Below are 16637 nucleotides of genomic sequence, written 5' to 3'. Positions count from 1 at the left end.
GGCCTACTTCAAAATCCTTCTCTCTTATATGTCTGTCATGCCATCTCTTGATTTTCTGCTTGTAAATTTTGCATTCTCATATGAATCCAAACGAAATTCCCCTAGCTCATGGAGTTGTAGAACCCTTTTTTCTCCTGCCGCCCTCATATTGAAATTGAGCAAATGAGTTACCCAATATGCCTTATGCTCTAACTCAACGGGCAGATGACAGGTCCTTCTAAACACCAGTCGATATGGAGACATGCCAATTGGAGCCTTAAACGCTGTTCTATAAGCCCAAAGTGCATCGTCTAGTTTCTTAGCCCAATCCTTGCGGGAAGCATTGACTGTAGCTTTGAGAATCTTCTTTAACTCCCTATTGGAGATTTCCACTTGCCCTCTAGTCTGAGGATGGTACGGAGTCGAGACACAGTGTTTTACTCCATATTTGGCCAACAGCGATGCAAATAATCGATTATAGAAATGCTTTCCACCATCACTAATGATTGCCCTTAGAGTGCCGTATCGAGTGAAAATGTTCTTCTTCATGAACTGAGTTACCACTCGCACGTTGTTAGTTGGCAAAGCTACAGCTTCAACCCACTTAGACACATAGTCCATTGTCACTAGTATGTATTGTTGACCGTAGGAGGGAGGGAATGGTCCCATGAAGTCAATGCCCCAAACGTCGAAAATTTCAACTTCCAAAATGTTGTTTAAAGGCATCTCGTTCTTTCTTAAGATATTTCCAGTCCTTTGACACTTGTCACAATGTTTCACCATATAATGTGCATCCTTGAACAACGTAGGCTAATAGAAACCCGATTGTAGTACCTTTGTTGCTGTCTTGGTTGCTGCGAAGTGGCCCCCATATGGTGCAGAGTGACATGACACTTGCTGCTGCTCTACCTCTGGTACACAACGGTGTATGATTTGATCTAGACCCCTTCTATAAAGAATTGGATCATCCCAAAAGTAGTGTTTTAGGTCACTGAAGAATTTCTTCTTTTGGTGACTGGAGTAGTCTGGTGGGATGATCGGGCGAGCCAAATAATTGACATAATTGGCGTACCATGGTGTAGTGATAATCTGAAAAAGCATTTCATCAGGAAAAACTTCATTGATCTCCACTGTAGAGTTTGACTCATGCAATTCGAGGCGAGAAAGGTGATCTGCCACAATATTCTCACTCCCCTTTTTATCTATGATCTCCAAATCAAACTCTTGCAATAGGAGTATCCTTCGAATAAGTCTCAGCTTTGCATCCTTCTTGCTTAGTAGATATTTTAAGGCTGAATGATCCGTATAGACTATCACTTTTGACCCAATCAAGTATGATCTAAATTTGTCAACAGCGAACACTACTACCAAAAGCTCTTTCTCTGTAGTCTCATAATTCATTTGAGCCTCATCCAAAGTCTTACTGGCATAGTGAATAACATGGGAACTCTTCTCCTTTCGTTGACTCAACACTGCCCCCACTGCGTGATCACTAGCATCACACATAAGTTCGAACGGATAATTCCAATCTGGGGAAGCCAATATTGGAGCAGAAACCAATTTTTCTTTTAAGATGTTGAAAGCTGTCAAGCACTCCTCAGAAAAGTGAAATGGGGCCCCTTTTCCAGTAGATTGCATAATGGCTTCGAGATTTGGAAAAATCTTTGATGAAACGACGGTAGAACCCAGCGTGACCCAAGAAACTTCTAACTCCCTTAACTGTTACCAGTGGTGGTATTTTTTCGATGACTTGTATCTTAGCTCTATCAACCTCAATACCCCGTGCTAAAATCAAATGCCCTAACACAATCCCTTCTTGAATCATGAAATGACATTTTTCCTAATTTAATACAAGGTTTGTGTCTTCACATCTCTGCAGCACTTTTCCCAAGTGTTCAAAGCACTCCTTAAATGATTTTCCAAACACTGAGAAATAATCTATAAACACCTCAATAATATGTCCCACCATGTCTGAGAAAATTAACATCATACAACGCTGAAAGGTGGCTGGAGCATTACAAAGGCCGAAGGGCATCCTCTTATAAGCAAAAGTGCCACAAGGGCATGTAAAGGTTATCTTCTCTTGATCATCAGGTGCTATAGGAATCTGGTTGTACCCCGAATAACCATCTAAGAAATTAGTATGCATGTCCAGCGAGTCTCTCCAACATTTGGTCAATGAAAGGGAGGGAAAAGTGATCTTTCCTAGTGGCGTTGTTGAGTTTGCGATAATCAATGCAGACTCTCAAACTAGTAAATGTCCGTGTAGGGATGAGCTTGTTATTTTCATTTGGGACCACCGTGATTCTTCCTTTTTTCGGCACTACTTGTACTGGACTGACCCAATGACTGTCTGATATGGGATAGATTATCCCTGCATCCAAAAGCTTTAATACTTCTTTTCTTACCACTTTCTGCATATTCGGGTTTAATCTACGTTGATGCTCAACTGAAGCTTTGTAATCATCTTCCATCAATATCTTGTGCATGCAAAGCGAAGGGCTGATGCCTCTTATGTCTGATATCGTCCATCCTAATGCTGTCTTGTGCTCCCGGAGTACTCTTAGAAGCTGATCTTCCTCTGATTCTGTAAGATTGTTCGAGATAATTACTAGAAGCGAATTCTTTTCCCCCAAATACGCATAGCGCAGATGAATGGGCAACTGTTTGAGTTCAAGAGTTGGAGCTTGCTGTATAGATGGTAAAGGTTTTGTGGGTCTTTCGGCGAGCTCCAAACATGGCTGCTTGAAAATTGGTCGTATGGCTGCTAAATAACGTGCACACTCTTCTGATTCCTCTTTTTCTGATGAATTCCTAAGAATGTACCAAGCAAGCCTCAAGCGGATCTTGAAGGTGATCAAGTTTAAATGCCTCTGACACTGCTTTCCTTATTATGTCAATCTGCATACAAGAATCTAGTTCATTCTGAAATTTGAAGGCTCTAAACACATTGATTGTCAGTTCATCTTCATCTAACCTCAATATTAACTGACCCTTTTGCACATCTATCAGAGCCCTTCCCGTAGCCAAAAATGGGCGACCCAATATGAGGGGGAAGTCCTGATCTTCTTCCATATCTAGAATAATGAAGTCCACTGGGAAGATAAACTTATTGACCTTGACCAAAATATCTTCACAAATACCTCACGGGTGCTTGATTGACCTATCGGCTAACTGCAGTAGTTTCTTGAAAAGAGATAAGGGCATTAAATTGATGTTAGCTCCTAAATCTCATAATGCCTTATCTATATACAAATTACTACTATTACAAAGAATAGTAAAACTCCCTGGGTCTTTTAGTTTCGGTGGTAATTTGTGTTGGAGAATTGCGTTGCACTCCTCAATAAGCATGACCGTTTCATTGTCTTCTAGCTTTCTCTTGTTTGATAAGATGTCTTTCATAAACTTGGCGTAGCTGGGCATTTGAGCTAGGGCTTCAGCGAACGGTATGTTAATGTATAGCTTCTTAATTACATACAAAAATTTATGAAACTGCTTATCTAGCTTATGTTTTTGCAGTCTCTGTGGGAATGGGATTGGAGGCACATATGCTTTGACAAGAGTGCTTGTCTTAACTCGTAGACTGCCCGATGACTCAATTTGATTTTTCTCTGTTGTTTTGTCTAATTCATCAACTTGCTCTTCACCCGTTGTAGGTGTCTTTTCTGTGATAGTTGTTGGCGCTTTACATGTATTTCTGGAAGTTGGATTCCACTTCGTGTAGTTATGGCTTTGACCTGCTTCTTAGGGTTTGTCTCGGTGTTGCTCGGTAACGTCCCTTGAGCTCTACCTGATAACGCGGCTGCAATCTGTCCCACCTGTTGTTCCAAGTTCTTGATTGAGGCCTGTTAATTTTGAAAGTTGGTCTCAATTTTAATAATGTACCGAGCCAGCAAATCTTCTAAAGACGGTTTCTTTCCTTGCTGTTGTTGCTGCTCTTGGAACCCCGGTGGTTTATTCTGATTGTTACCTCCTTGTCCTTGTCTCTGATTGCTAGACCACGAAAAGTTTGGATGATTTCTCCAACCCAGATTAAATGTGTTGGAGAAGGGACTATTTTACTGTCTCTGAAAGTTCTGCGCATAGTTCACTTCTTTAGACTGGTTAACATGTGTAGACGCCAGAGGGCAGTGCGTAGTATTATGATCAGCTCCACAACCTTCACAAACCGGTGGAGATTGATGTACCATATTAACTGACTGAGATAGATTATCCATTTTCATTGTGAGAACTTCCATTTGTGCAGCCAGTGCTGTTACTGCATCTACATTATGCAGTCCTGCTGTCTTCCTTGGCGTTTTCCTATCGGTTGGCCACATCGATTGATTCTCGGCTATTCTTTCATACAAGTCATATGCCTCATCCACATCAAGTTTCATCACCGATCCTCCTGCAGAAGCATCTATCATATTTCTGAATTCTTGCTTTAGACCGTAGTAGAATAGATATTGCTGAGCCTTTTTAGGGATGTCAAAGCTGGGGCATTTTCTGAAAAAATTCTTGAATCTCTCCCTTACCTCTGGATAGCTTTCGAGCTCTTTCTGCTTGAAAGTGTGGACTTCATTCCTGACTTGATGAACTTGAAAAGGTGGAAAAAATTTCATCGTGAATTCTTGAACCATATCGTTCCAAGATTGAATGCTTCCAGGTGGTAAACAAAGAAACCATTCCCTTACAGTGTCTTTCAAGGTATGAGGGAATAATCTCATTCGAAATGCATATATTGATATTCCTTCGTGACTGATTACCTCACATAGCATAAGAAACGCCAAAATATGTTCATGAGGATTCTCTATGGCTTTTCCAAAGAACTTGATGTCTTAGTGATTTTGGAACAAACTGATGACATCTGGTCTAAGGTGGAAATTAGGTTGTCCAAAGGGAGGATATACTGCAGCTGGTTGCACTGGTGCAGGAATTGGATTGACATAATCTCCAACTAAGACAGGGGCATCGTTGTGGATAGCTCTCGGTTGATTTGGTTGTGGTATTTGCTCGTGAAGCTGGACCTGATGTTGTGGTTGATTTTGGTTATCGGCCATTCTCCTTGCTTGACGTTGAACTCGTCTACGATTTCTAAATGTTCTTTCTATTTCATGATCTATTGGGAAGAGATCTGGTTCCTCAGGATTTTGCATAAACTAATGTCGCTTAAAAAGTGTCAAGACACAAGAGAACTAAGCTGTTTAATGGTAGCCTAAAAGCAACTACTAAAAATGAAATAAGAATAAAAATAAACGAATTTAAAATATCTAATAACTAAAATTAACACCGTTATTCCCCGGCAACGGCATTAAAAACTTGTTCGTTAAAATCCCGCAAGCGTACAGGTTCGTTGTACAAGTAATAATTGTGATGAAAGAGTTATCGTCCCACAGAGAATAAGGTCTAATTCCAGTGTATTCGATATAATTAAATTCGTGAGATTAACTAAACGTTAACGTTTGTTTGAATAGCTAATTAAGTTCTATAACTAAACATTTGCAAAATTTATGAGAATTTGTTTTAGATTTTAGATGAGTGAATGTATTGGATTTCCGACGCCACTGATCAACTCTTAGTTCTAATTCTCGACCTCTGACAATGATCTCAACTCATGCAATTGTGAAGATCAATAATTCCACATTTATTTACTATTCTTTCCCAAGATATAATAAACCTATGATTACCACGAAACGATCCTATTCCTAATCCGAATTCATATGGCAAACACGCATTGATGTATAGGATTATCACACATGATCGCACACGTCATAAATATTATTCCTAACATTCATTGTCATGCGTTCCAATAACAATGTTCTACCTACTGTGAGTTTTTCAACACTACGAATAAGCAACTTATTGTCCTAATGGTGCGTAAACATTAAAACAATATAGATATGCATATTAAAAAAACCACAACGTAAGAATTAAGATAAAAACATAAGGTTTTGAATTAAAAACTAGGAGTCAATCAGTTTTGTCATCCATCCAATACAAAGATGTCTAGCCTAGCATATTAATGTATGAAAAACAGGAAAAATAAAGGAACGACATCACCCGAATCATTAAGTATAAATATAGTGCAAAAAATTTCAAACCAAGACTTTCCAAAACAAAATAAGGAAACAGAATTTTTTTTTGGAATTGAACCATGCGTACGCATGGTTCATTTGGTGCGTATGCATAGTAGCCTCAATTGAGCTTCGAAAATTCAATTTTCCAACCGTGCGTATGCAGGGCCTACAGGCCCATGCGTACACATAGTTCAATTATTTTAGGGGCCAATTTGGTCCCTAAACTTTCTGAAGTGTGTGTTTTGGTCCTTTTCCAAAATTTCTTGTCCTATTAGCTTCTCTTCAACTCCAATTGACTCTTCGTGTTTTCAACTCATCGTTCTTTGATCCAATTCAACTTTTGGATTATTGCATTCTAGTCCCCAAATTTTGCCTTGATGTAATTGAGTCGTTTTTTCCGCTTATTTTCTTTATTCTCATATCTTTCATTGATTGTAACCTGCACACAATATATAAATATGATTAAGCCATATTCCATCAAATTCTTTAACAAATATTCAATTTTAATGGCCTAAATAAGTGTATAAAATACACTTATCAAAAATTATAGAAACTACCACATTTAAGGATCTCATTTCTTAAATCATATGTTATGTTTAATATTTTAAAAATCAAATCTTTTTGTTAACTAATGAATATATTTAAAAATAAATTAATTAATATATAATTTCCTCTTTCTTCTCCCTCACTTCTCTTTCTCTCTATATTCTTGCATCACTCTCTACCAGAAAAGACCCATCGGAGTGAAGTTGTGCGAAGTAGCCTAACACCGCCGCGCCTCGTTATCTCTCTTCCTTCTACTCCGATGAACACTGTATGCAAACTACCGCTTTTCGTTCTACTCAGACGAACACCGCCTCGTTGTACACCTTGCCGCCTTGTTATCTCTTCATGGCCTAGCCTCTGTTAGCGCAGGCAACCACTGCGTGAAGCATATCTGTAAGATCTTCGAGAAGTAAAGGAGATCTTACATTTCTGACTGTGATTTTTGTTATTGTTGTGGGATGTGATGAGATCGTGGTGGTTGTGGTTGTGCTTAGTGGTGTGCAGCAGCGGTGATGGTAATGGTGAGATGGTGGTAGAGACGAGACTCATGAGGTGGTGGTGGATCTGTAATGCTGTGGTTGTTGCAGTGGTGCGATAAGTTTTGTGATGTTGTGGGTGTAGTGGTGATGGTTCTATAATGTTGTGGTTGTAGCAATGGTGATGGTGCTACTGTGATGCTGTGTGTGTAGTGGTGGTGGTGTTGGTGCGCGGTAGCTTTAGATGGAGTTGCGACTGATGACAATGGTGAGGTGGTGGTCATAAATGATTTAGTTGAATGTGATCATTAAATTGGTTAATTCGTGACTAATAAACAATATGTGACCAATAAAAAAAATAAATTGTTACAAAAAAATAATATGTAACTTGATATTTTGTTAATTTGTGACCAATAATTTGATAATTTTTTACTGTATAATAATATGTGACTTATGAAGTTTGTGATTTGTGATCGATAAATAAATTGTGACCTAATTATTTTTTATGATTTTTGAACGATGAACAAATTGTGACATGAAATTTTTGATCTGTGAATGTTAAATTATTTGTGACCTATAAAATTTTTGATTCGTGATCTAAAAATAATAGATGATTAACTAACTCGTTAATTTGTGATCAAAATGCATAGATCAATTACCTTAATATATTAAATTAATTAATTAAATTATAACTAAATTTTAATAAAAATCTAAAACTTTTGTTTTTAGTTTTGAAATATGTAATACTTGAACTCTTGATTATGAATTTTTCCAAAAAAGAAAAGTCGGCTCAATTACTAACTGTAATATCTATCTACGATATCATATGGGCTAAAGCCGAAGAAAAAGCCGAATCATCATTGATCCCAAGCTGTGACCAATCATTACCACCATATCCTCGTCAGAGGCTACATCTACCCTTCGTAGTCGGTTCAAGCCGCAGCTCATGTTCCAGTGGAGCCGATTCTCAGCCTATTAAATATTTTTGGTTTAATTACTTAGAAATATAGAAGATAAAGTCATTAAACCTGTTTGGTGTAGTTAAGATTAGATTTTTGGAAGAATTTGATAAAAGTTGATGAAAAGTACAAGACTGAATTTTGATTGTCAAGATTTTCCATGGAAAATGTCATTTTTTCCTAAATTTCTACTTTTGTGCGGTTTGATTGATATTTTTTCATGAAAAATATTTTTTTACTTTTGGTCACATGACCATATTTTTCTTGAAAATAAGAAAAATATTTTTTTAGGGAGAGTATGTTTTATTTTTCAGATAATTCACTCGCTTTCTCTCTCATCTATCCTTTCTTTCTTTCACCTACTTATTAATAAAAAATGGATAAGTATAACATTTTTCAGGTTGAAAATAAAATCAATCAATTACATTTAATTGATAATTTCTATACAAATAATTTTTAGGCAATTCAATTACTTATAATTTATTTTCTTTTCATGTGAATTCCATACTCGAAATCAAACACACCATAAATAAAAAATTCTATATTAATGAAAAGAATGATTAAAATTGTTTAGTGCCTGTTTGAGACACATTATTCCAAAAAAAATACATTCTTAAACAGTGATTTGACATTATTTCAACCACACATTTTTCAATAAAATAATATTACACGCAAATTAAAAAATTTTCCTTATTTTTTAACCACATATTTCCCATCAATGCACTATTCAAGAATGCATTATTACCAAAATAATGTGGCTCAAACACCCCTTTAATTTTTTATTAAGAGTTTAATCCATGTCAAGTAGAAACTAAACTTATCGAATATATAAAATATTGAGTCTTCGAAAGGAAAACTAAGCACATTGAGTTTTTTAATAAATAAAACAATAATTTTAGGAATGCTTAATAGATATTGATGATATTCGAATTTTGTTGAGACCCATCACATCAAAAGATCTCTACCTCTCTTCTTTTCACGTGTATGTTACTTGTATACTTGAACATATGAGTTACAAGATGCATATTGATGCTTCTCGAAACAAAGACAAGGGGATCATTAATGTCGAGTCAATAAATGGACACGAAAATTTTAGTACGGGAAAAATATGAACATAAAAAAAGTGCGAGAGTAGAGTTTGGATTTTTAGAGTGAGAAATACCAATTTGAGATTACCTTCAAACAGCACCAAGTGTGATTAATTTGTATGCAAAAGAAAGAGGTTGAGAGGCCCTCATTCCAACAGCTTATGGGTCAAGCTTAATGATGTCACATTCTAACCAACGTAGCATTGTAACTTTTCACACAACATCATAGGCGGGAAGGGGGGAGGATTTGTCCTTGTAGAGATATCACATCAGTCAAATTAAGCCCTTGTTTGATAACTATTCTTTTTAATTTTTTGCTCATACTCATTTTGAACCACACATTTTCACAATTAAATATTATTCACGTAAATTCAAAACTTTTTAATCATACATTATTTTAAAATTTACTATTCAAAAATTCATTATTTCCAAGAAAAATTATGTTAGACAAGGGCTAAAAGTTATTCAATGCGTTAGATTACAACTTTTGACTATTTCAATGTGTTAAATCTCCTAGAAAAGACTTAATGATCTTACAAAAAGGTGGTTCAGAGAGGCGGCTTGTCACCGTAAGAACATAGGCATAACGATAGTGTTACAAGCTCAAGGCCGAATCATTAAGTATTCGATTTTGATTGATGTTTTGATGATGCGTCCAAGGATTTGGAGCAAAAGAAATAATGAAGCAAGAGGCGTCCAATAATTTGGAGTCGAAGTGATATTGAAACTGAAGCAGATAAAACCAAGGTGACACATCAATAGTACTTCAAGTCCAAGCATAAATATTTATGCAAGGCAATGAACTTTGATTTTAAGACGAAGTCTCACCATTGAGGTGAAGTCCTACTTAAGAGAAGATAAAGAGAACAATTGCAAATTCGAGGCAATCTTAGACTTTACATACTTGGCATTCTTTGTATGAGATTGAAAGCATAGTATAGATTTACCTTGAAAATAGGGAAAATTGCAGCAGCTGTCCCTAACCTTTTTCCTTTTTACAAACTTTACCCTAACCTTCATTTTGTATTAGCGGAAGTTCCTGACCTTCCATAAATATGCACCTGAAGTCCATCCGGACAGAAACAGTCCAAAATACCATCAGTTGACAAGAAAAATTAAGGAATCAAAATATAATAAAACCGTTCAAAAACACTGTCCAGAAAGTATCAACATCCAATAAAATCATTGCGGTAGCAGATAGTTCAAAGAATTTTTCGAGTCAACTGACGATGTTTTGAACGATTTCCCTCCAAATGGACTTTAGGTGTATATTTATGAAATGTTAGGTACCTACGCTGGTACAAAATGAAAACTAAGGTAAAAGTGTGCAAAAAACGAAAAAGTTAGGAACCGCTGCAGCAGTTTTCCCCTGAAAATATTCATAAAGCTGTACAAATTCCTTCCCTTCGTATTTTAATAATGTAACTCGAAAATGGAGAGAAATTGAGCTATAAGGTTAAATTATAATTTATCATAAGACTCTCAAATTTGTACTTATTATTTACAAATGTTCACAACTATAAAAACTTTGTCTACTTGATTTAGTTAAAAAAAATTGATAAAAATTTAAGTTAAAGTTAATAATTAATTTTAGTCCCACACTTTATGAAGTTCACAATTTCTATCAACTTTTTAAATATACATTTTATTAAAATTAATTTTAACAAAAACAAACCGGGACTTAAAAAAAAAAAACACTAGTTTCCAAAACTCAAACCCAATTACCCACGTATTGAAGTTGTTTTACAAAAGGAAATACACATTTCTCTAGAAAAAAGTAGTAAAAGAAAAGAAAACAAAGAATCACGCTGTTTGTACAATTTTGATCGACAACTTTAGTTGATAACTTCATACTCGGCAACATCACATTTATCAATTTTAAAAATTATTTTTTAAATCAATAGCCTGAATTTTGATAATATCAAAATTATCAACAAAAGTTGTACAAATAACTCAGGCCGTGTTTGAGCCCCATTAATTTCTTATAATATATTATGAAATAATAAATTGATGGAAACGTATGGTTAAAAAAGAATGAGTTGTTGGAAATAAGTACTGTAGAAAAAATAATGGGAGCCTGTTTTGGTGCTGATTTTGAAAATTAATTTTTTGATTGTTAGCTTGAAAGGTGGGTCCCACCTGTAAATGGAGATGTCAAAAATGAATGCTAACTATGTTAAGTAACGATCAAAAAATGAATTTTTGAACAGCAAACGAGGTCTAAGAAAGAATGGAAAAAATGAGGCTCAAACAAGGTGAGTTAGGGATGACAACTTATTTGATAAAACTTTGCGAGTTTTCTACAGAAACAGGGTGAAATACAATGTTAAAAATAAGTTGCACACGTGTCGATCATGATTGGAGAGTTTGAAAAATAAAAAAAATAAAAAAAAAAAGCCAACATTTTGCTGACACATCCTCCTTTTTTTTATTCCATGTCTTTCTACCTGTCTGTTTATCATTACACGAACTTTGCAAATTTTTATTAATTTTTTCAAACTTCAATTTTAATAATATATTTCATGAAATTTACGGTTTTAACTTTTTATTAAGTTATTAAAATTTAATAAAATGTGCTATAATTGTTGTTTAGGCTCGATTTTTTTTTTCAATCACACATTTTTCAATAAAGTTATATTACGTGTAAATCAAAAAATTTCCTTTATTTTTAACCACATATTTTTTTTCAAAAAATAATATTCCAAAATACCTTTTTTTTCCCAAAATCTCATTATTTTCAAAATAAGTCCAAACAAGGGCATTATTTATTTATTTATTATTATTATTATTATTAAATAAGTTGCTTTTCGAAGTTCACATTTCACATTCAAAATCTTCAAATTGCACACGCACTGCTGAGTTAATTGTTCTAATGGTCACTGAACTTATATTGAGTTTTGATCACTGAACTTAGATCCATATTTTCGATTGTTCGCTAAAGTTTAAAATATCAAATTTTGATCACTAAATATTGAAAAATGTTGTACATCACTCACTCAACTTTGAAAAATGTTATACATTACTAACTATAAATTCGATATTTTTTAAAATTCAAAATTTATATTAATGAGTAATGTACGGTATATTTCAAAGTTCAGTCGTCAAAACTTGATATTTTAACCTTCAATGAGCAATCGAAAATATAGACCTAAGTTGAATGAACAATCGAAAATATGAATCTAAGTTCAATGATCAAAACTCGATATTTTAAATTTTAGTGATAAATTAAAAACGTGAACCTAACTTCTGTAACCATTGAAACAATTAACTCCACACTGCTCAATCCCGTCACCTCAACACCAATAATTTTAAACAGACCACCATTTTCACTCTATCATTTTACTCCACTTCTTGTTCACACTGCAATTTTAGACAAAGATTTCCACCTGGGCTTTCATTTCAATCTCGAGAAATGGAAGCCACATCGCCTACTTCAGTAAAAATTATCAATCTTCAAGATCAGATTCAGACTCCAGAGTTTTCCCCAAAGCCATCACCTTCGAAGAAAAAATTTGTTACTTCTTTAATGGAAGCAGCCACGCTGATTACCCCTTCATTTAAAGAAGATACATACTTCATTTCGCACCTCAGGGCATCTGAAAAGAAGGCTCTTCAGGAGCTTAAGGATAAGCTCATAGCTGCGTCAGATAGGCTTGATTCTATGTGGGGCATTCCACTCTTGGGAGGTGATGAAAGGGCTGATGTTATTCTCTTGAAATTCCTTCGTGCGAGGGATTTTAAAGTTCAAGATACACTGAATATGTTGCAAAATTGTCTTTCTTGGAGGAAAGATTTTGAGACTGATGGCATTCTGGAAGAAGATTTGGGGTTTAAGGAGCTTGAAGGGGTTGTGGCATATATGCACGCTTATGACAGAGAAGGGCATCCGGTTTGCTACAATGCTTACGGAGTTTTCAAAGATAAAGAAATGTATGAGAGGATTTTTGGAGATGATGAAAAGCTAAAGAAATTCTTGAGATGGAGAGTTCAAGTTCTTGAAAGAGGCATTAAATTACTTCATTTTAAACCTGGTGGGATTAACTCCATTATTCAGGTCACTGATCTCAAAGACATGCCCAAAAGAGAGCTCAGAGTTGCATCTAATCACATTCTATCTCTTTTTCAAGATAATTACCCTGAAATGGTTGCCCGCAAGGTAATTAACCTAGGATTCTTACTGTATTTTTATAGAGTTTTTTATTTTTTATTTTTTATTTTTTTGGGTTCTGTTAATTGAACGCAATGATTTTGATTGTGGTTTTAGTACTATTTTCTTGGATTCCATGGTTTTGATTTTGTTTTTGTAGATCTTTATCAATGTGCCATGGTACTTTAGTCTCCTGTATTCAATGTTTAGTCCATTTCTCACTCAAAGAACAAAGAGCAAATTTGTAATATCCAAGGAAGGAAATGTTGCCGAGACACTTTTCAAGTGAGTATCTCAAACTCTTCTGCATTTATCTTGTTTAAATTATTTCAAACATTTAGACTAATTTTCTTTATCCTTTTTCTTCCCTGGATACAGATGATGACATCTACTAACGCTGTTTTTTGTTTTGTATGCGTTTGTATTCTCCATTCATGAAACGAAAATTGAGCAGATTGGACAACACTAGACAAGATTAAAACCAAGCATTATGTGTTTTATGTGCTGGATGAATTTATTGTATGGGTATTTTCTTGTTTGAATTTGCTTCTCTCTGCTGATTGTAGTCCATTGAATTGCATATTCTGATCAGGTTTATTAGGCCAGAAGATGTCCCTGTTCAGTATGGTGGACTGAGTCGACCCAGTAATGTCCTTAATGGTTCACCAAAATCAGCATCCGAGTTTACTGTCAAAGGAGGAGAGAAAGTAAACATACAAATTGAGGGCATTGAGGTAATAATCTATTATTAAAATTATGTGGAAGATATGAACACAAGTAAATAGATTTTTCATGTTTGAATGGTTTAAGATTTTAAACGATGTAGTTGAACAAGTTTTAGGTCTATCGACTACACTAGATAGTTCCTTATGCCAAATGAACAGTGTTAGGCAAAATGCATAGATGGGTTTACATAGTGCCACATGGAAATAATTCATTGGAATTTAGACAAAAAAAGGTTAAAACAACCAATCAGGTGGTGCCGTCTCGGCACCAGTGAAGCTGTCTGTACACTTTATCTGATACCAAATTGTTTTTTTGTGGATTACAATGCAGGCTGGCGCAACAATATCTTGGGAGATAGTAGTGGGTGGCTGGGAATTGGAATACAGTGCTGAATTTGTTCCCATTGCTGAAGGCAGCTACACCATTGCCGTGGAGAAACAGAGAAGGATTGCAGCCAATGAAGAGGCAATTTGCAACTCTTATACGGCCAGAGAAGCTGGAAAAATGGTGCTTTCCGTTGATAACACCGCCTCTCGCAAGAGAAAAGTTGCTGCTTATCGATATCTTGTCCGAAAATCCACATCAATCGTGTAGAATCCAGAAAGAACTCTCTTTTACTTTTTTTCTTTTTTTCTTTATTTCTTTATGGGCTTTTATTTGTTTCTTTTTTTCCCCCTTTTTTACCTGCTTCTCTTTGCATATTTTGCATATCTACTCCTCTAATAGTAGTGTACTATACTGTTATCATGTTTGTACGTTGGTACAATAATGAATAACTCAGTGCAGAAGAAAAATGTAAATGGTCTTTGGTAACAATTCTAAGGCATCTCCAACCACAACACCATTGCACCATTGTTTGGTGCAAAATTGTTCCAATCCAACACCAAATTTTGCACCATTTCGATGAAAAATTGTGCAAAGTGAATAGTGTTGCACCAAATAGGTGCAAAGTGTAAAATGTTCATTTTGTCCTTATTTAACATTTTCCAAATAAATTTGTTGAGGGTATTTATGTCATTTGTGTTATATATTTTTTAATACAATAAATTATTATTATTATTTTTTATTAATACTAATATTAATATTATTTGTATTTGTATTTAAAATAAATTTTAAATGTAAGACATAATAATTAATAAATTAATTAAGAGACAAAAACAATTTAAAATGCATCAAACACGATTATTTATTAAAGTTAACAAGAAATATATTAAATAGCGACATACATACGATAATCTAATTTTATTTTTAAAAAAAGGATACATTAAAAGTGCATTAATCGAAATGCATTAATCAATCATTTGTGGGATGAACATATAAATTCTGAGAATTAAATTGCAAAAATTTAGCTATTTCGTAATATCGTCTATTCAAATTCGAAATGCATTGTACTATTTTCTGATGGCATGATTTCATATTTTCATTGTTGTAGTATTTTTATTAATTGTTCTATGTTTTTTATATTTATTAATGAATTTAATATTTTTCGTAATTTAACGTAGTTATTTATTTATTAATTTATGTATTTATGAAATAATTAAATAAATAATATTTCGAATAAATAAATTATAAAGAATAAAAAAAGGGAAGAAAATGGTAAAACACTGTTCATTTGGTGTAATTTTTGGTGTAATGATTGGATATGAATTTTAGTTTGGTGCAAGATTTGGTGCAAAATTTGGTGTAGGGTTGGAGATGGCCTAACAGCCTGTTTGTAAGGGATTTTTTACTCAAAAAAATTGATTTTTTGACTGTTATTTAACTATTTTAACCGTAATTTTTGATTTTTTCTCTCACGGGTGAACCCTACTTTTCTTCTAACGGTCAAAAAATCAATTATCAAAATTCCTCCCAATCGGGGCCTTAATACTCTTCAATTCTTGTGTGATCTGGCTGTGATCTTCATAGTCGAGGCTGGACTTACTGATATGACTCAACTATGAAGGTAGGATTTCTCGAACGATTTTGACACCTCTATTTGTGTTCAAATGACAAAAGATTAGATTGGCTGGCATGTGTACGAATGATAAGAGATTTGGTGAGAAAAGCACTACATGTGGTGGGTCATAAGAAGACGACTTTGGAGGCAAGTGTGTCTGATAGGATCAAATCTATTCATTTGCATGTTTTAAATTTTGTGTACTAAAAATTAAGAAAAAGTCGTGGATATAGTGAATTTTGATAAGATTTTTTTTGTGATGTCAATGTGGTAGTAGATAATTGAATTGTTTTTTGTTTTCTTTTTCATTTTCCAATCAATTTCCGCTATTTGTTTTCTATCAAAATTTTTTGTGCTTGTAGTACGATCGAATAAATTATCGCATGATTTTTTGGAAAACGTGAAAAAGAGGAAAGCGTAGTGGAGTGGGAAATTGACTGAACAGAATTTGGGCTTGTTTGGGATGAAATTGAAAAATTTTCAAAAGAAAACAGTGGGGCCTGTATGTATGTTGACAGGGTTTTGGTGAGATTTTTCTTCTATCGTCCTCGGTCTGGTCCCTGCCTGCCTAACTTATTATTGTTATTATTACTTTTAAAGAAAGGTCCGTTTGATTCTCATTTTTATCAAAATACATTTTTCTATCTTTTTTTAATCACACATTCTTTGTTAAAATAATATTATATGTAAATAAAAAAAAATTTCTTATTTTTTATCT

The 16637-nt window shown here is 34.4% G+C and overlaps 2 protein-coding genes across 2 annotated transcripts; one reads left to right on the top strand and one right to left on the bottom strand.

The window, feature by feature from the left end:
* Positions 1-3210: 3210 nt before the first annotated feature.
* Positions 3211-4688, bottom strand: LOC111406525. The gene is made up of 3 exons (XM_023035938.1): positions 4042-4688; positions 3865-3972; positions 3211-3676 (listed from the first exon to the last, which is right to left on the bottom strand). Exons 1-3 carry the CDS (start codon positions 4686-4688, stop codon positions 3211-3213), a joined length of 1221 nt encoding a protein of 406 aa, XP_022891706.1.
* Positions 4689-12389: 7701 nt separating this feature from the next.
* On the top strand, positions 12390-14796 carry LOC111398937 (patellin-6-like). The gene is made up of 4 exons (XM_023026109.1): positions 12390-13263; positions 13415-13539; positions 13847-13988; positions 14311-14796. The coding sequence occupies exons 1-4, from the start codon at positions 12520-12522 to the stop codon at positions 14572-14574; spliced, it is 1275 nt and encodes a 424-aa protein (XP_022881877.1). The 5' UTR covers positions 12390-12519; the 3' UTR covers positions 14575-14796.
* The last annotated feature ends 1841 nt before the right edge of the window (positions 14797-16637 follow it).

This window comes from Olea europaea, chromosome 1 (assembly GCF_002742605.1).
Source record: "Olea europaea var. sylvestris chromosome 1, O_europaea_v1, whole genome shotgun sequence".
Classification (NCBI taxonomy): Eukaryota; Viridiplantae; Streptophyta; class Magnoliopsida; order Lamiales; family Oleaceae; genus Olea; species Olea europaea.
The sequence above is the reverse complement of the archived record's forward strand: the minus strand, read 5'-3'. Positions and strand labels throughout refer to the sequence as shown.